The sequence below is a fragment of the Rhinichthys klamathensis genome, unplaced genomic scaffold, assembly GCF_029890125.1.
Source record: "Rhinichthys klamathensis goyatoka isolate OS25496 unplaced genomic scaffold, OSU_Roscu_1.1 h1tg000628l_1, whole genome shotgun sequence".
NCBI lineage: Eukaryota > Metazoa > Chordata > Actinopteri > Cypriniformes > Leuciscidae > Rhinichthys > Rhinichthys klamathensis.
Window position 1 is genome coordinate 260,006 of NW_026607076.1, and position 12,867 is coordinate 272,872.

General features: G+C 40.9%; 2 protein-coding genes across 2 annotated transcripts; both read left to right on the plus strand.

Moving 5' to 3' along the window:
• The first annotated feature begins 212 nt into the window (after window positions 1-212).
• Window positions 213-8,887, plus strand: cdc25d (cell division cycle 25 homolog d). The gene is made up of 12 exons (XM_056241103.1): window positions 213-334; window positions 1,112-1,215; window positions 1,710-1,737; window positions 1,813-1,843; window positions 1,931-1,993; window positions 2,954-3,094; window positions 5,056-5,160; window positions 5,768-5,830; window positions 6,044-6,142; window positions 6,905-7,053; window positions 7,143-7,260; window positions 8,662-8,887. The coding sequence occupies exons 1-12, from the start codon at window positions 246-248 to the stop codon at window positions 8,797-8,799; spliced, it is 1,128 nt and encodes a 375-aa protein (XP_056097078.1). The 5' UTR covers window positions 213-245; the 3' UTR covers window positions 8,800-8,887.
• A 681-nt stretch (window positions 8,888-9,568) lies between these two features.
• On the plus strand, window positions 9,569-12,246 carry pgam1b (phosphoglycerate mutase 1b). Its single transcript, XM_056241090.1, has 4 exons — window positions 9,569-9,906; window positions 10,628-10,902; window positions 11,340-11,520; window positions 11,933-12,246. Exons 1-4 carry the CDS (start codon window positions 9,768-9,770, stop codon window positions 12,100-12,102), a joined length of 765 nt encoding a protein of 254 aa, XP_056097065.1. The 5' UTR covers window positions 9,569-9,767; the 3' UTR covers window positions 12,103-12,246.
• The last annotated feature ends 621 nt before the right edge of the window (window positions 12,247-12,867 follow it).

The following is a 12,867-nucleotide window of genomic DNA, read 5'->3' on the forward strand; positions in this document are numbered from 1 at the left end:
GTCATGAGCTTGTTGTAGCAACACGGGTATCCACGGGGAGGAGAGAGGAGACGACATGATGAGGCTTTTACTTCATGATGCACAGTTGATATTTGACTTGGCATTTCAGTGAGTCTGCCGGTTTATCATTTGAGCAGATGTTTTGAGACTTGATTTATTATTTTATATTTTTAAGCATTTGAATTTTCATTTCAAATTTGTTTGGAAAAAAAAACTTCCACAGGTTAGTTCCGCAGCTCAGATCGATGGAGTCAGTGAGGGGCCCGACAGCTGAAGACTGTTCCCCGGTCAGCGAGCTCTCCTTCGGCCTGCAGAACCTCCAGTGTCAGGACGGGTGAGAGAAACACACCTTTATATCTTATATCTTTATATCTTTACAATCTTTACACGCCGCTCAAACACTGCACTTGCAATATAAGGGATCATTTATTCAGCAGCATTTATACATTTTTATTTACGCTTTCTAAGTGATTTGGATAATGAAATATTATTGATATGTTTTGTGAACATTTATACATCATATTGTTTACATTATTACATTATTGTTGAATGATAATAATTAGTATTAATAGAACATAATTAACATTAAAGTAATACTTTATTAATATAATTAATTAATATAACAACAATAATAATATAAAATCCATAAAAGGAAACCTAAAGTAAAACATTTTGTAGTTCAGATGCAACTGCCATATTTGGTCCATTTAATGCGTATCTAAATAATATTTAAAGCAGTTAATCATTGCTTTGTCTCATAAACGTGGTCGAATGTGTCATCATATTCTAATTAAGAAACAGATTGATTCATGTCAACTTATTTTTACATGTTAAATTAAACAAATCAAAATAACTTTTTTTACCTCATACTCCCCCTTTCCACCACAATAAAGTGATATATGTTACTTTATTGTAATTTTGACTGTATATTTTTAACTATATTTCATACCAGTGGCAATTGTGACCAGTGACAAAATACACATGCCTCCATTAATTTTGTTAATTTTCTTTAGAAAAGACTGCAATTTTGTTTTATAGTCAGATAGTAAATGTTTTGCGGGGGGTAAAACTGTTAGTTGTGTGTTAAAGCTTGGTGCCCATTTTCTGTAAGTCTGAGTCCAAAGAGCTCGGCCCCCTGGAGAAAGCTTGTTTTGACGCCTGAATGCTCCAGTCCGCCGCGCTACACTCTCTCAAGGGACATAGAGACGCCGACAGGTCTGGACAAGAGCCTCACACACACACACACACACACACACACACACACACACACACACACACACACACACACACACACACACACACACACACACACACACACACACACACACACACACACACACACACACACACACACACTGCTTAATTAACTCTCCTCTGAGGACACTTTAAACTCAAGCTCTTCCCGCTCTTTGTTTTTGCAGAACTGACAGCTATTATATTTTTTATCTAGTCTGTATTTCCTTGTACATCCTATAGTCACTTCTCTTCAAATTTTTCTGCTTAAGATCCAGGTTTGAAAATGTTGAAAAGCATGAAGGTATAAGGAAATTTGATCATTTTAATGGAAAAGTCATGGCAATTGATCAAATTGACTGAAAACACACATTTACATATTTGCATGCACATATTCTTTATGTATATATTAATTTCAAGAATTACTAGATCAAAGTCCTGAATTTCAGTTTAATTTACTGTGAATCTTCTCTCAGTCTCTGCAGTGAGAAGACAGCGAGCAAGGTAATAAGCATGAGCTCATACTAATAATGCAGTTGATGAATAATCTGTGATGATCTGTGATGTTTGTCTTGGCAGAAGCCTGTCACCCGAGTCCTCTTCAAACACGGTAGGACACGTATACAGCAATCAAACACAGTAAATGGAAAGGAGTTCATTCTTTTGATTTTGACATTATTCTGATCTCCTGATTCAGGCCATGTGTCAGTGGAGGGAGCGTCCCGACTCTCCTGCCGATGAAGAGACTGAGCGAGCCTTTGTCAGTAACGCCTCTATACACTCTCATTCACATTAGCCCACGTATTATTTATGCAACTAAAATGTCCTTTGAATTATGCATGTAAATGTAATATGCACCTACCTTATTTGTAACTTAAATGTGCAAGGTTATGATGTCATCCGCTTCCAGTTATTTAAACTGAAAGAAAAAAAACAATGCAAATTTGTTATTTGTCATCAGATTATTTTAATTTATTAATATCTCATAATTGGTAATGGTAATTATGACATACTAAGTCGAAATTATTACATTCTAAATCAAAATTATGACATACTAAGTCAAAATCATAAGCAAAAAAGTAAAAAATAATGACCATAATAATAATAATAATAATAATATATAAATATAAAAAGTCAATATTATGATATTCAAAGTCAGATTTATGACATAGTTGTAATGGTGTAATTCAGTTATGACAAAAAGTCAAAACTATGAAATTCAAAATCGAAAATTATAACATTCAAAGTCATTATTACAAGTCATAATTGACATTCAAAGTTGAAACTATGATATAATAATGACATCAAAAGTCGACATTAATCATTATGACAAACCTATAGTAGGCCTAAGCCACAATTTTGACTTTTTAATCTCATAATTTCGACTTTTTAGATCTAATAAATAAAAAGATTTGTCATTGGTATGCAATCACTTTTAATTTTTCAATAATTAGCTTCCATACACATTGTTTTGTAGCGCAAATATTTTTACTGTTTACTGCACTTTTTTTTTAGTTTTTCCCTATAGCGGCTTATGAATCCAAAGTCTAGCACATGATTCACAGAAAACGTACTTCCCCACTGCAAAATAATGTGTGTATCTTGGCAGGTGTGATGTTGACGTGGTACTTTGCGCTGTATTGTTGTGGTAAACTGGGTCACACTCATATACATGGCGTGTTTTATCGCACTGAAAGTGAAGTGAACATTTGTCCACCAGAAGCGTCTGCGAGTGCGTCTGTCCAGCAGATTCTGCTCCGCTGAAGAGGCAGAGTTAGCGGGCAGGAGCCGGAGGCAGTGCCGCAGTGACCCAGAAGAGGACGCCAGTGTCCCGCGACAGACGCACGCGCTCCACCCAACGGTGAGCGAGCAGAACATACACTCTCTGCCTGTCAATCAGTCTGGCTGGCATGATACATGATATTATATTCTGCGTATCATCTGCTATATGTGACCCTGGACCACAAAACCAGTCACAAGGGTCCATTTTTTTAAATTGACATGTATACATCATCTGAAAGCTGAATACATAAGCTTTCCATTGATGAATGGTTTGTAAGGATATGACAATATTTATTTAAGATACAACTATTTTAAAATCTGGAATCTGAGGGCACAAAAAATCGAAACATTCAGAAAATCTCCTTTAAAGTTGTCCGTTCATGTTCGTGATTTGCTGCATCCACTCACAAAAGTAAATGTTTTATATATTTACGGTAGGAAATTTACTAAATATCTTCATGGAACATGATTTTTACTTAATATCCTGTGATATTGAATATGATTTTTTGCATAAAAGAAAAATCTATAATTTTGACCCATACAATGTATTGTTGGCTATTGCCACAAATATACCTGTGCGAAATATGACTGGTTTTGTGGTCCAGGGTCACATATATGTATATTATATATATACATATACTATATATATATATATATATATATATATATATATATATACACTCACCGGCCACTTTATTAGGTACCCCATGCTAGTAACGGGTTGGACCCCCTTTTGCCTTCAGAACTGCCTCAATTCTTCGTGGCATAGATTCAACAAGGTGCTGGAAGCATTCCTCAGGGAGTTTGGTCCATATTGACATGATGGCATCACACAGTTGCCGCAGATTTGTCGGCTGCACATCCATGATGCGAATCTCCCGTTCCACCACATCCCAAAGATGCTCTATTGGGTTGAGATCTGGTGACTGTGGAGGCCATTTTAGTACAGTGAACTCATTGTCATGTTCAAGAAACCAATTTGAAATGATTAGAGCTTTGTGACATGGTGGAAGTAGCCATCAGAGGATGGGTACATGGTGGCCATAAAGGGATGGACATGGTCAGAAACAATGCTCAGGTAGGCCGTGGCATTTAAACGATGCCCAATTGGCACTAAGGGGCCTAAAGTGTGCCAGGAAAACATCCCCCACACCATTACACCACCACCACCAGTCTGCACAGTGGTAACAAGGCATGATGGTTCCATGTTCTCATTCTGTTTACGCCAAATTCTGACTCTAACATCTGAATGTCTCAACAGAAATCGAGACTCATCAGACCAGGCAACATTTTTCCAGTCTTCAACTGTTCAATTTTGGTGAGCTCTTGCAAATTGTAGCCTCTTTTTCCTATTTGTAGTGGAGATGAGTGGTACCCGGTGGAGTCTTCTGCTGTTGTAGCCCATCCGCCTCAAGGTTGTGCGTGTTGTGGCTTCACAAATGCTTTGCTGCATACCTCGGTTGTAACGAGTGGTTATTTCAGTCACTGTTGCCCTTCTATCAGCTCGAACCAGTCTGGCCATTCTCCTCTGACCTCTGGCATCAACAAGGCATTTCCGCCCACAGAACTGCCGCTCACTGGATGTTTTTTCTTTTTCGGACCATTCTCTGTAAACCCTAGAGATGGTTGTGCGTGAAAATCCCAGTAGATTAGCAGTTTCTGAAATACTCAGACCAGCCCTTCTGGCACCAACAATCATGCCACGTTCAAAGTCACTCAAATCACCTTTCTTCCCCATACTGATGCTCGGTTTGAACTGCAGGAGATTGTCTTGACCATGTCTACATGCCTAAATGCACTGAGTTGCCGCCATGTGATTGGCTGCTTAGAAATTAAGTGTTAACGAGCAGTTGGACAGGTGTACCTAATAAAGTGGCCGGTGAGTGTATATACAACAAACGGATGCGCTCGACCCAGCGGTGAGCAAGGAGAACCTTTTACAGTCTATGAGCTCAAGCAAAACACTCTCTGCCTGTCAATCATTCTGGCTGGCATGATATATGATATCATATTCTGCTATCTATCCCTGTTCATCTGCAGGCCGTTGAGAGGTTCAGTCAGCTGAGGTCACGGCGGGAAGCCCCGCCCACACACGTCACTCATGATGACGTCGCTGACCTCACACTCATTGGGGACTTCAGTAAGGTCGGTTCTGCGAAACCGAAATGATTATTTCAAAGTGATGACGAGTGGGGTCAGTAAGATTGTTTTTAAGAAATGTATTATTTTATTCAGCAAGAGCACATTCAATTGGTCAAAGGTTGCAGTGAAGACATTAATAATGTTACAAAAGATTTCTGTATTAAATAAATCCTGAAAATGTTTTGTAGTTTCCACAAAAATATATAGTGGATAATAATCATAAATGGTTTTTGAGCATCAAATCATCATATCAGAATGATTTCTGAAGGATCATGTGACACTGAAGACTGGAGTAATGATGATGAAAATTCAGCTTTGATCACAGGAATAAATTACATCTTAAAATATAGAAAAATAGAAAACAGTTATTTTAATTTGCAATAATATTTCACAATATTACTATTTTTACTGTATTTTTGATCATATAAATGCAGCCTTGGTGAACAAAAGAGACAAAAACATTAAAAATCTTATAGACCTCAAACTTCTAAACACCAGTAAGTTATTAATTACTAATTTTCATGCCTTCAATGGGTGAATATTTAGAATTTTTAGAGTGACTCATTCCCAGTCAGTCGTGTCTTGTGTCTTGACGCAATTATTTCCATAGCAACACCTGCTTCCTGTTGAGAGAGCCGGCCATCGGGAGCTTCACTGTGTCAGCGCACAAACCGTAAGACATCATGTGACTGTTCTTTAAGCTAGGGTGGATAAAAACCTGGTAAAATATTCCCATTTGAATGCAGTTTCATATTAATTATTTTTCTTAATCACAAAGCAGCTTTGAGAGACTGAAATATAAGTTCCTTACCCAATTATTTCATGGGTTTATTTGAATGATGTACGAGATGTAAAGGTGAAAGTATTGTGTGCTGCTGACCTGTAGGTGGCGTCTCTGATCAGAGGTCAGTTTGGTCCTGCAGTCGAGGACTTCCTCATCGTCGACTGTCGTTACCCCTACGAGTACCAAGGAGGACACATTAAGGTACCTTAAAATATTGAGTTTTTGTCAAACCAATGTTTGTGCCGACAGATCTTCCTATCCTGACCCTTGGTGTGTCCACCAAAGCGTTTTTAACCTGCTGTAAACGCCTAGCTGTTCTGAGAGCGTTTTGGCAGCGTATCCGCAGAAGTGTTATAGTATCTCCTTTCACAGATAATTTGTTTCTGTATTGTTTCTATATAAAAATATCGGTACAATGCAAAGTATTTGCTCTGGCTCTTGTTTTAAATTATTTCGTTTCCGTTATTATGCTTGTTGTTTTCATTTGTTGACGTTGTACAAGCAGAATGTGGCGGTTGGTCGGTGTGGTATTAGTCCCGCCTCTTCTCCACTGTGATTGGATGGCTGGGTAAAAAGTGAGTGTGACCATTCTTCAACCCAAAGTTGAACATTCTTCAACACTCGGCGACCGATAAAAAATGCTGAGCGCTCGGCGTGAAATAGCCGCTCAGCGCCTCGTTACGCTCCTGGCGTTTTAAAAATCAGGCTCTCCCATTGAAAACAATTGGAAGCGTGAAAAAAAGCGCTTTGGTGGACACAGAGCCTTAAGCCCAATTTATACTTCTGCGTCGGACCTACGCCGTATCCTCTACTGTAGGTTACGCGTCTGTTTTAATTTTTATAGAGGTGCGCGTCAGGGTACGCCGAAGGGTACGCGCGCTACACACAGCCTATGACGTAGCTACTGCATGAGTTCGACACAGAAGTATAAATTGGACTTTAGACTGTACTGCACTCACACAGGGCGCAGTGAACCTGTACACAGAGTCTCAGATCCAGCAGGCGGTTCATCAGGATCATCCGTCCGACTCACTCCCGGAGGACGAGGGGTCATCGCCACGTAAACTGATAGTGTTCCACTGCGAGTTCTCATCGGAACGAGGACCACACCTGTGAGAAACACACTCTACACACACACACACACACACACACACTCACTGAGTGTGTTCATGATTACTCAAGCTTCTTACCCGTTCAACAGGTGTCAGTATCTGAGGAGGCTGGACAGGTGTGTCAATGCTCAGGTGTATCCGAACCTGCACTATCCTGAGCTCTACTTGCTGCTGGGGGGTTACAAACACTTCCATGCCTCCTATCCGGTACAGTACAACAACACAATGTCTCACTGTCTAAAGTTGCTTGGGGGTTTGTGGAAAGGTTTAGAGATAGACAGTGTAAAAATTTAAAAAAAATATATATATATATGAAAAATCTGACCAATCAGAGCAGAGTAGGCCAATCACAACAGACTGGGTCATCTGACCAATCAGAGCAGAGTGGACCAATCACAACAAACTGGGCCATCTGACCAATCAGAGCAGAGTAGACCAATCACAACAGACTGGGCCATCTGACCAATCAGAGCAGAGTAGACCAATCACAACAGACTGGGCCATCTGACCAATCAGAGCAGAGTTGACCAATCACAACAGACTGGGCCATCTGACAAATCAGAGCAGAGTAGACCAATCACAACAGACTGGGTCATATGACCAATCAGAGCAGAGTAGGCCAATCACAACAGACTGGGCCATCTGACCAATCAGAGCAGAGTAGGCCAATCACAACAGACTGGGTCATCTGACCAATCAGAGCAGAGTAGACCAATCACAACAAACTGGGCCATCTGACCAATCAGAGCAGAGTAGACCAATCACAACAGACTGGGCCATCTGACCAATCAGAGCAGAGTTGACCAATCACAACAGACTGGGCCATCTGACCAATCAGAGCAGAGTTGACCAATCACAACAGACTGGGCCATCTGACAAATCAGAGCAGAGTAGACCAATCATAACAGACTGGGTCATCTGACCAATCAGAGCAGAGTAGACCAATCACAACAGACTGGGTCATCTGACAAATCAGAGCAGAGTAGACCAATCATAACAGACTGGGTCATCTGACCAATCAGAGCAGAGTAGACCAATCACAACAGACTGGGTCATATGACCAATCAGAGCAGAGTAGACCAATCACAACAGACTGGTTCATCTGACCAATCAGAGCAGAGTAGACCAATCACAACAGACTGGGCCATCTGACCAATCAGAGCAGAGTAGACCAATCACAACAGACTGGGCCATCTGACCAATCAGAGCAGAGTAGACCAATCACAACAGACTGGGCCATCTGACCAATCAGAGCAGAGTTGACCAATCACAACAGACTGGGCCATCTGACAAATCAGAGCAGAGTAGACCAATCACAACAGACTGGGCCATCTGACCAATCAGAGCAGAGTAGACCAATCACAACAGACTGAGCCATCTGACCAATCAGAGCAGAGTAGACCAATCACAACAGACTGGGCCACAAGAAAGGCGGGGTTAAGAGAGACTGAATCTTTGAACAAACTATTTTAGACTCTTTGAGAAATGAGGTGATGCGTGTAATGTTTTATATAATGAGAAAAGTTAAGTGTTTTGATGCATGTAAACCTACTATAGGAGACTCCACAGTATGTGCAGCATGACAGTCCCGGTGTCTCTCTGTCTCAGGATCTGTGTGAGCCCTGCGGTTACGTGCCCATGCGTCAGCGCGAGTACCGGGAGCAGCTTCACGGATTCCGCAGGAGAAGACCCACACGGCAGCGAAGACGACGGCCAATCAGAATACATCAAAGAACGACGCGTTAAATGTTATGTATATATATATTTATTTGTATGATCTTTCATGTACATCTTTCAAGTCAACTACACTGTAGGCCACTTAATAAAGTATTTCAAACACTGACTGCGGTGATGGATCATATTTAATAATATTGCAAATTTTCTTTAGATTTTCTTTGCTAATACAATAATACTAAAGGAAGTGCTAGATCTGTGGAAAAGTTTAGAGAAAGACAATGTAAAGATAAATAAATAATAAAAATATGATTCAACTAAAAAGATAAATCGATTCAATAAAAAATAGTTGATTTAAAGTTGTAGTCTACAGCACTGTAATAGTTAGTAGAAAAATGTGATAATTGAACATAATATAAATTTGCCAAAGCATATTTTACACATAATGTTTATTTTTTATAGTATAAATTAGGTTTATACATGAAACTATATACTTTTTAATTTAGGATGGACTGGGAGTCACTCACACAAGGATAATTAAATTTGGGGGTCCATCTAAAACTGCCCTACAGCATTTTTTAAAAACTCATATAAAATATATAAAGTGAAAATACATTTAATTTGATGTATAGAACTTCCACGATCATATCAATAATTATTTATAATAATTATTTATGTATAAAAACGTATCCCATTGAAATGTTATATTATTTCACTTCCACATAGTCGTAAAACTATTTTTATTTTTTACAAAGGTGTATTATATCCAATACAGAATTATGATGATGATAATCACACTCAAGGTCGCGTAGTGACCGTAGTGACGTGTGTGTGCACGCGCATGCTCTTCCCCCTGATAGGTCGCGCGCATCAGGAAGCGTTTCTCACTTTCCCAAGCGACGACCTCCAAAAGCACCGGTGCGATATTAACGTTACCGCTCACCGTGCCAGCATCTCTCATCCGTGTGTCGGGGCCGTGTCTCCGTTACTTGCGAACATTCCCGCTGCGTTTGAGAGCGTTTGCCCGCAGACCCCGCGATATGGCCGCGTACAAGCTGGTGCTGATCCGCCACGGCGAGAGTTGCTGGAACCAGGAGAACCGGTTCTGCGGCTGGTTCGATGCCGACCTGAGCGAAACCGGAGAGGAGGAGGCCAGGAGGGGTGGACAGGCCCTGAAAGGTGATCTGGTGTCCGTGTATTAAACTGATCTTCTTATGTTTATCTGTTTATCTGCACTGCATTCGAGCAGGGCCCTGCAGAGATCACAGGCCCGCAGAGATGCACCTCCTCTCTCATGATGTATTATTACTGTTAAATTAATGCATGATTAGTTAAGCTTCTGCTGCTCTTCCTCATTTCGTCTTTGACAACTGTAGTTTTTTTTGTAGCATGAATCTTTTTGTTGTCAAAGCGTTGATTGGTGGTTGCGAGGATGTTGTAGTGCTTATTGGCCCAATTCAAAAGATTTCGTTATGAACTCGTCATGATTAGTTCACATTAAAAAGAAAATTCTGTCATTTATTACTCACCCTCATGTCGTTCCAAACCCGCAAGACTTTTGTTCATCTTCAGAACACAAATGAAGATATTTTTAATGAAATATGAGACTTCTGTCCCTCCATTGACCGTCTACGCAACTACCACTGACGCTTCAAAAAGTTCATAAAGAGATCGTAAAACTAATTCATATGAATCGAGCGGATGAACCTCATTGGTTCTGGCGGAAGCTCAAACATGCTGCGTAACACGAGAATGAACCTCATTAGCTCTCACACGTTTTCTAATATGAACTAAATTATCAATATGGAGATTTAATTTCAAAATATATATATTTTTAATGCCGTTATTTCCTCATCTGTATCCGATACACAACCTGACTAACATCAACGCCACCTTCCAGATGCGGGTTATGAGTTTGACGTCTGCTACACGTCCGTGCTGAAGCGAGCGATCCGCACGCTGTGGCTGGTGCTGGACGGCATCGATCAGATGTGGCTGCCGGTGAACCGCACCTGGCGTCTGAACGAGCGCCACTACGGCGGCCTCACGGGCCTCAACAAGGCCGAGACGGCGGCCAAACACGGCGAGGCGCAGGTGAAGATCTGGAGGCGCTCCTTCGACACCCCACCGCCATCCATGGACCCCGACCACGACTTCTACACTGCCATCAGCAAGGTGAGAAATCTGTCGCACAGTGTCAGCAAGGTTAAAGGAAATCAATACTTTTATTCAGCAAGGATGCATTAAATCGAGCAAAAGTGGCAGTAAAGACATTTATAATGTTACGAAAGATTTCTATTTCAAATAAATGCTGTTCTTTTGAACATCTGTTCATTAAAAAAATCCTGAAAGAAAATGTATCACGTTTTCCACAAAAAAGTGCTAATAATCATAAATGTTTCTTGAGCATCAAATCATCATATCAGAGTGATTTCTGAAGGATCATGTGACACTGAAGACTGGAGTAATGATGCTGAACATTCAGCTTTGATCACAGGAATAAATGACATTTTAAAGTTATTTCACAATATTACTGTTTTTTACTGTATTTTTGATCCCGTAAACGCAATGTTGGTGCGAGTATAACGGCTCTGAATGTCATGTGTCTGCAGGACCGGCGCTACGGGGACCTGACGGAGGACCAGCTGCCCTCCTGCGAGAGCCTGAAGGACACTATCGCTCGAGCTCTGCCCTTCTGGAACGAGGAAATCGTTCCTCAAATCAAGGAGGGCAAGAGGGTTCTCATCGCTGCCCACGGAAACAGCTTGCGAGGCATCGTCAAACACCTGGAGGGTGAGAAACCGTCTCAGATGTTTACACCACACAGTGTGTGTATACACCCTAAAAACACCCCGAACAAGCCCAAGAGGAGTCTGATGGGGGGTCATGCATACGGCTCTTTAAAATCTCTCTTTTCTTCCCAAAATTCTGTTTTATTTCCCCCTCAATAAGACAGTCAAATGCGTTGCTCCTGAATAAATCAGACTTTTGAATGAAAACTCATTAACAGTGACTTGCTGCCACCTACTGGTGGTTTTAATCTTACATTTAAACTATCTTTTCTTTTCTTTTTTGCGCTCCCATTGAAAACAATAAAAAAATACGTTAGCTTTGGGGAAACGGGCTTTGTTGGACACACAGCATACAAGAGCAACCACCAGCGTTTTATATCTACATCTGTTTGCTTCTGATGTGTTTGTTTCAGGAATGTCAGAGGAGGCGATTATGGAGCTGAACCTTCCCACAGGAATCCCAATCCTTTACGAGCTGGACAAGAACCTGAAGCCCGTGAAGCCCATGCAGTTCCTGGGAGACGAGGAGACCGTCCGCAAAGCAATGGAGGCCGTCGCCGCTCAGGGCAAAGCCAAGAAGTAGGCCGAGACGTCCCGTATTCTAGCTCTTATTTCCCACAATCAGTATTTTAACCATGAGCCTAGAACCAAACCATTGACCAATCATTTATTTCCTAATGCTCTCAATCGGGACCATGCTAATAAAGTTCAACCGTTACTGCTTGAATGTGTGTATGTGCAGTGAAACTGAGCCACGGTGTGTTTATAGTCTCTGCACTGAAAATCCACGACCGCACATTTCAGAAGATGGCACATGTGTGTGTCTGCGATGGCATCGCTTTGGCAACTGTTGCCAGGCGACAGCATATATTAATGGTTGGGTGGGCTGCAGAAGTGCTGCGTTTTCCCATCTTCCTGTGATTCATGCATTGTCCCGCTGCTCTAGATCTCTGCTCGCCCACAGACACGCTCCTGAAATACCCAACACGAGAAGATCTCTGTAACACGGTTCGGTTTTAGGATTCTCCTACATCTAGAGTCAATTTTTTGTTGGTGATTCACAGCAGATTATATTCCTGTGGGCTTTTTTGGGGATGTTTATGGTCATTTTTTTTCTCACTGTTTATGTGGTAAATGTCACTGTATGTTATGTGTGATGTCCATGTTAAGTATAATGCATTTTGACCCTGCAAACATTCTCCATGACGTAAATATTATTGAACATTGTGCCCCGGAAAAGAAATGCTCATGTTGTCTGTTCCTTTATATTTCACTTGTACAACAAATGTTGAAATTATTTTGCTTGACTGAAAGACAGAGTTCTATGTACACTAGTGTGAGTTGATGT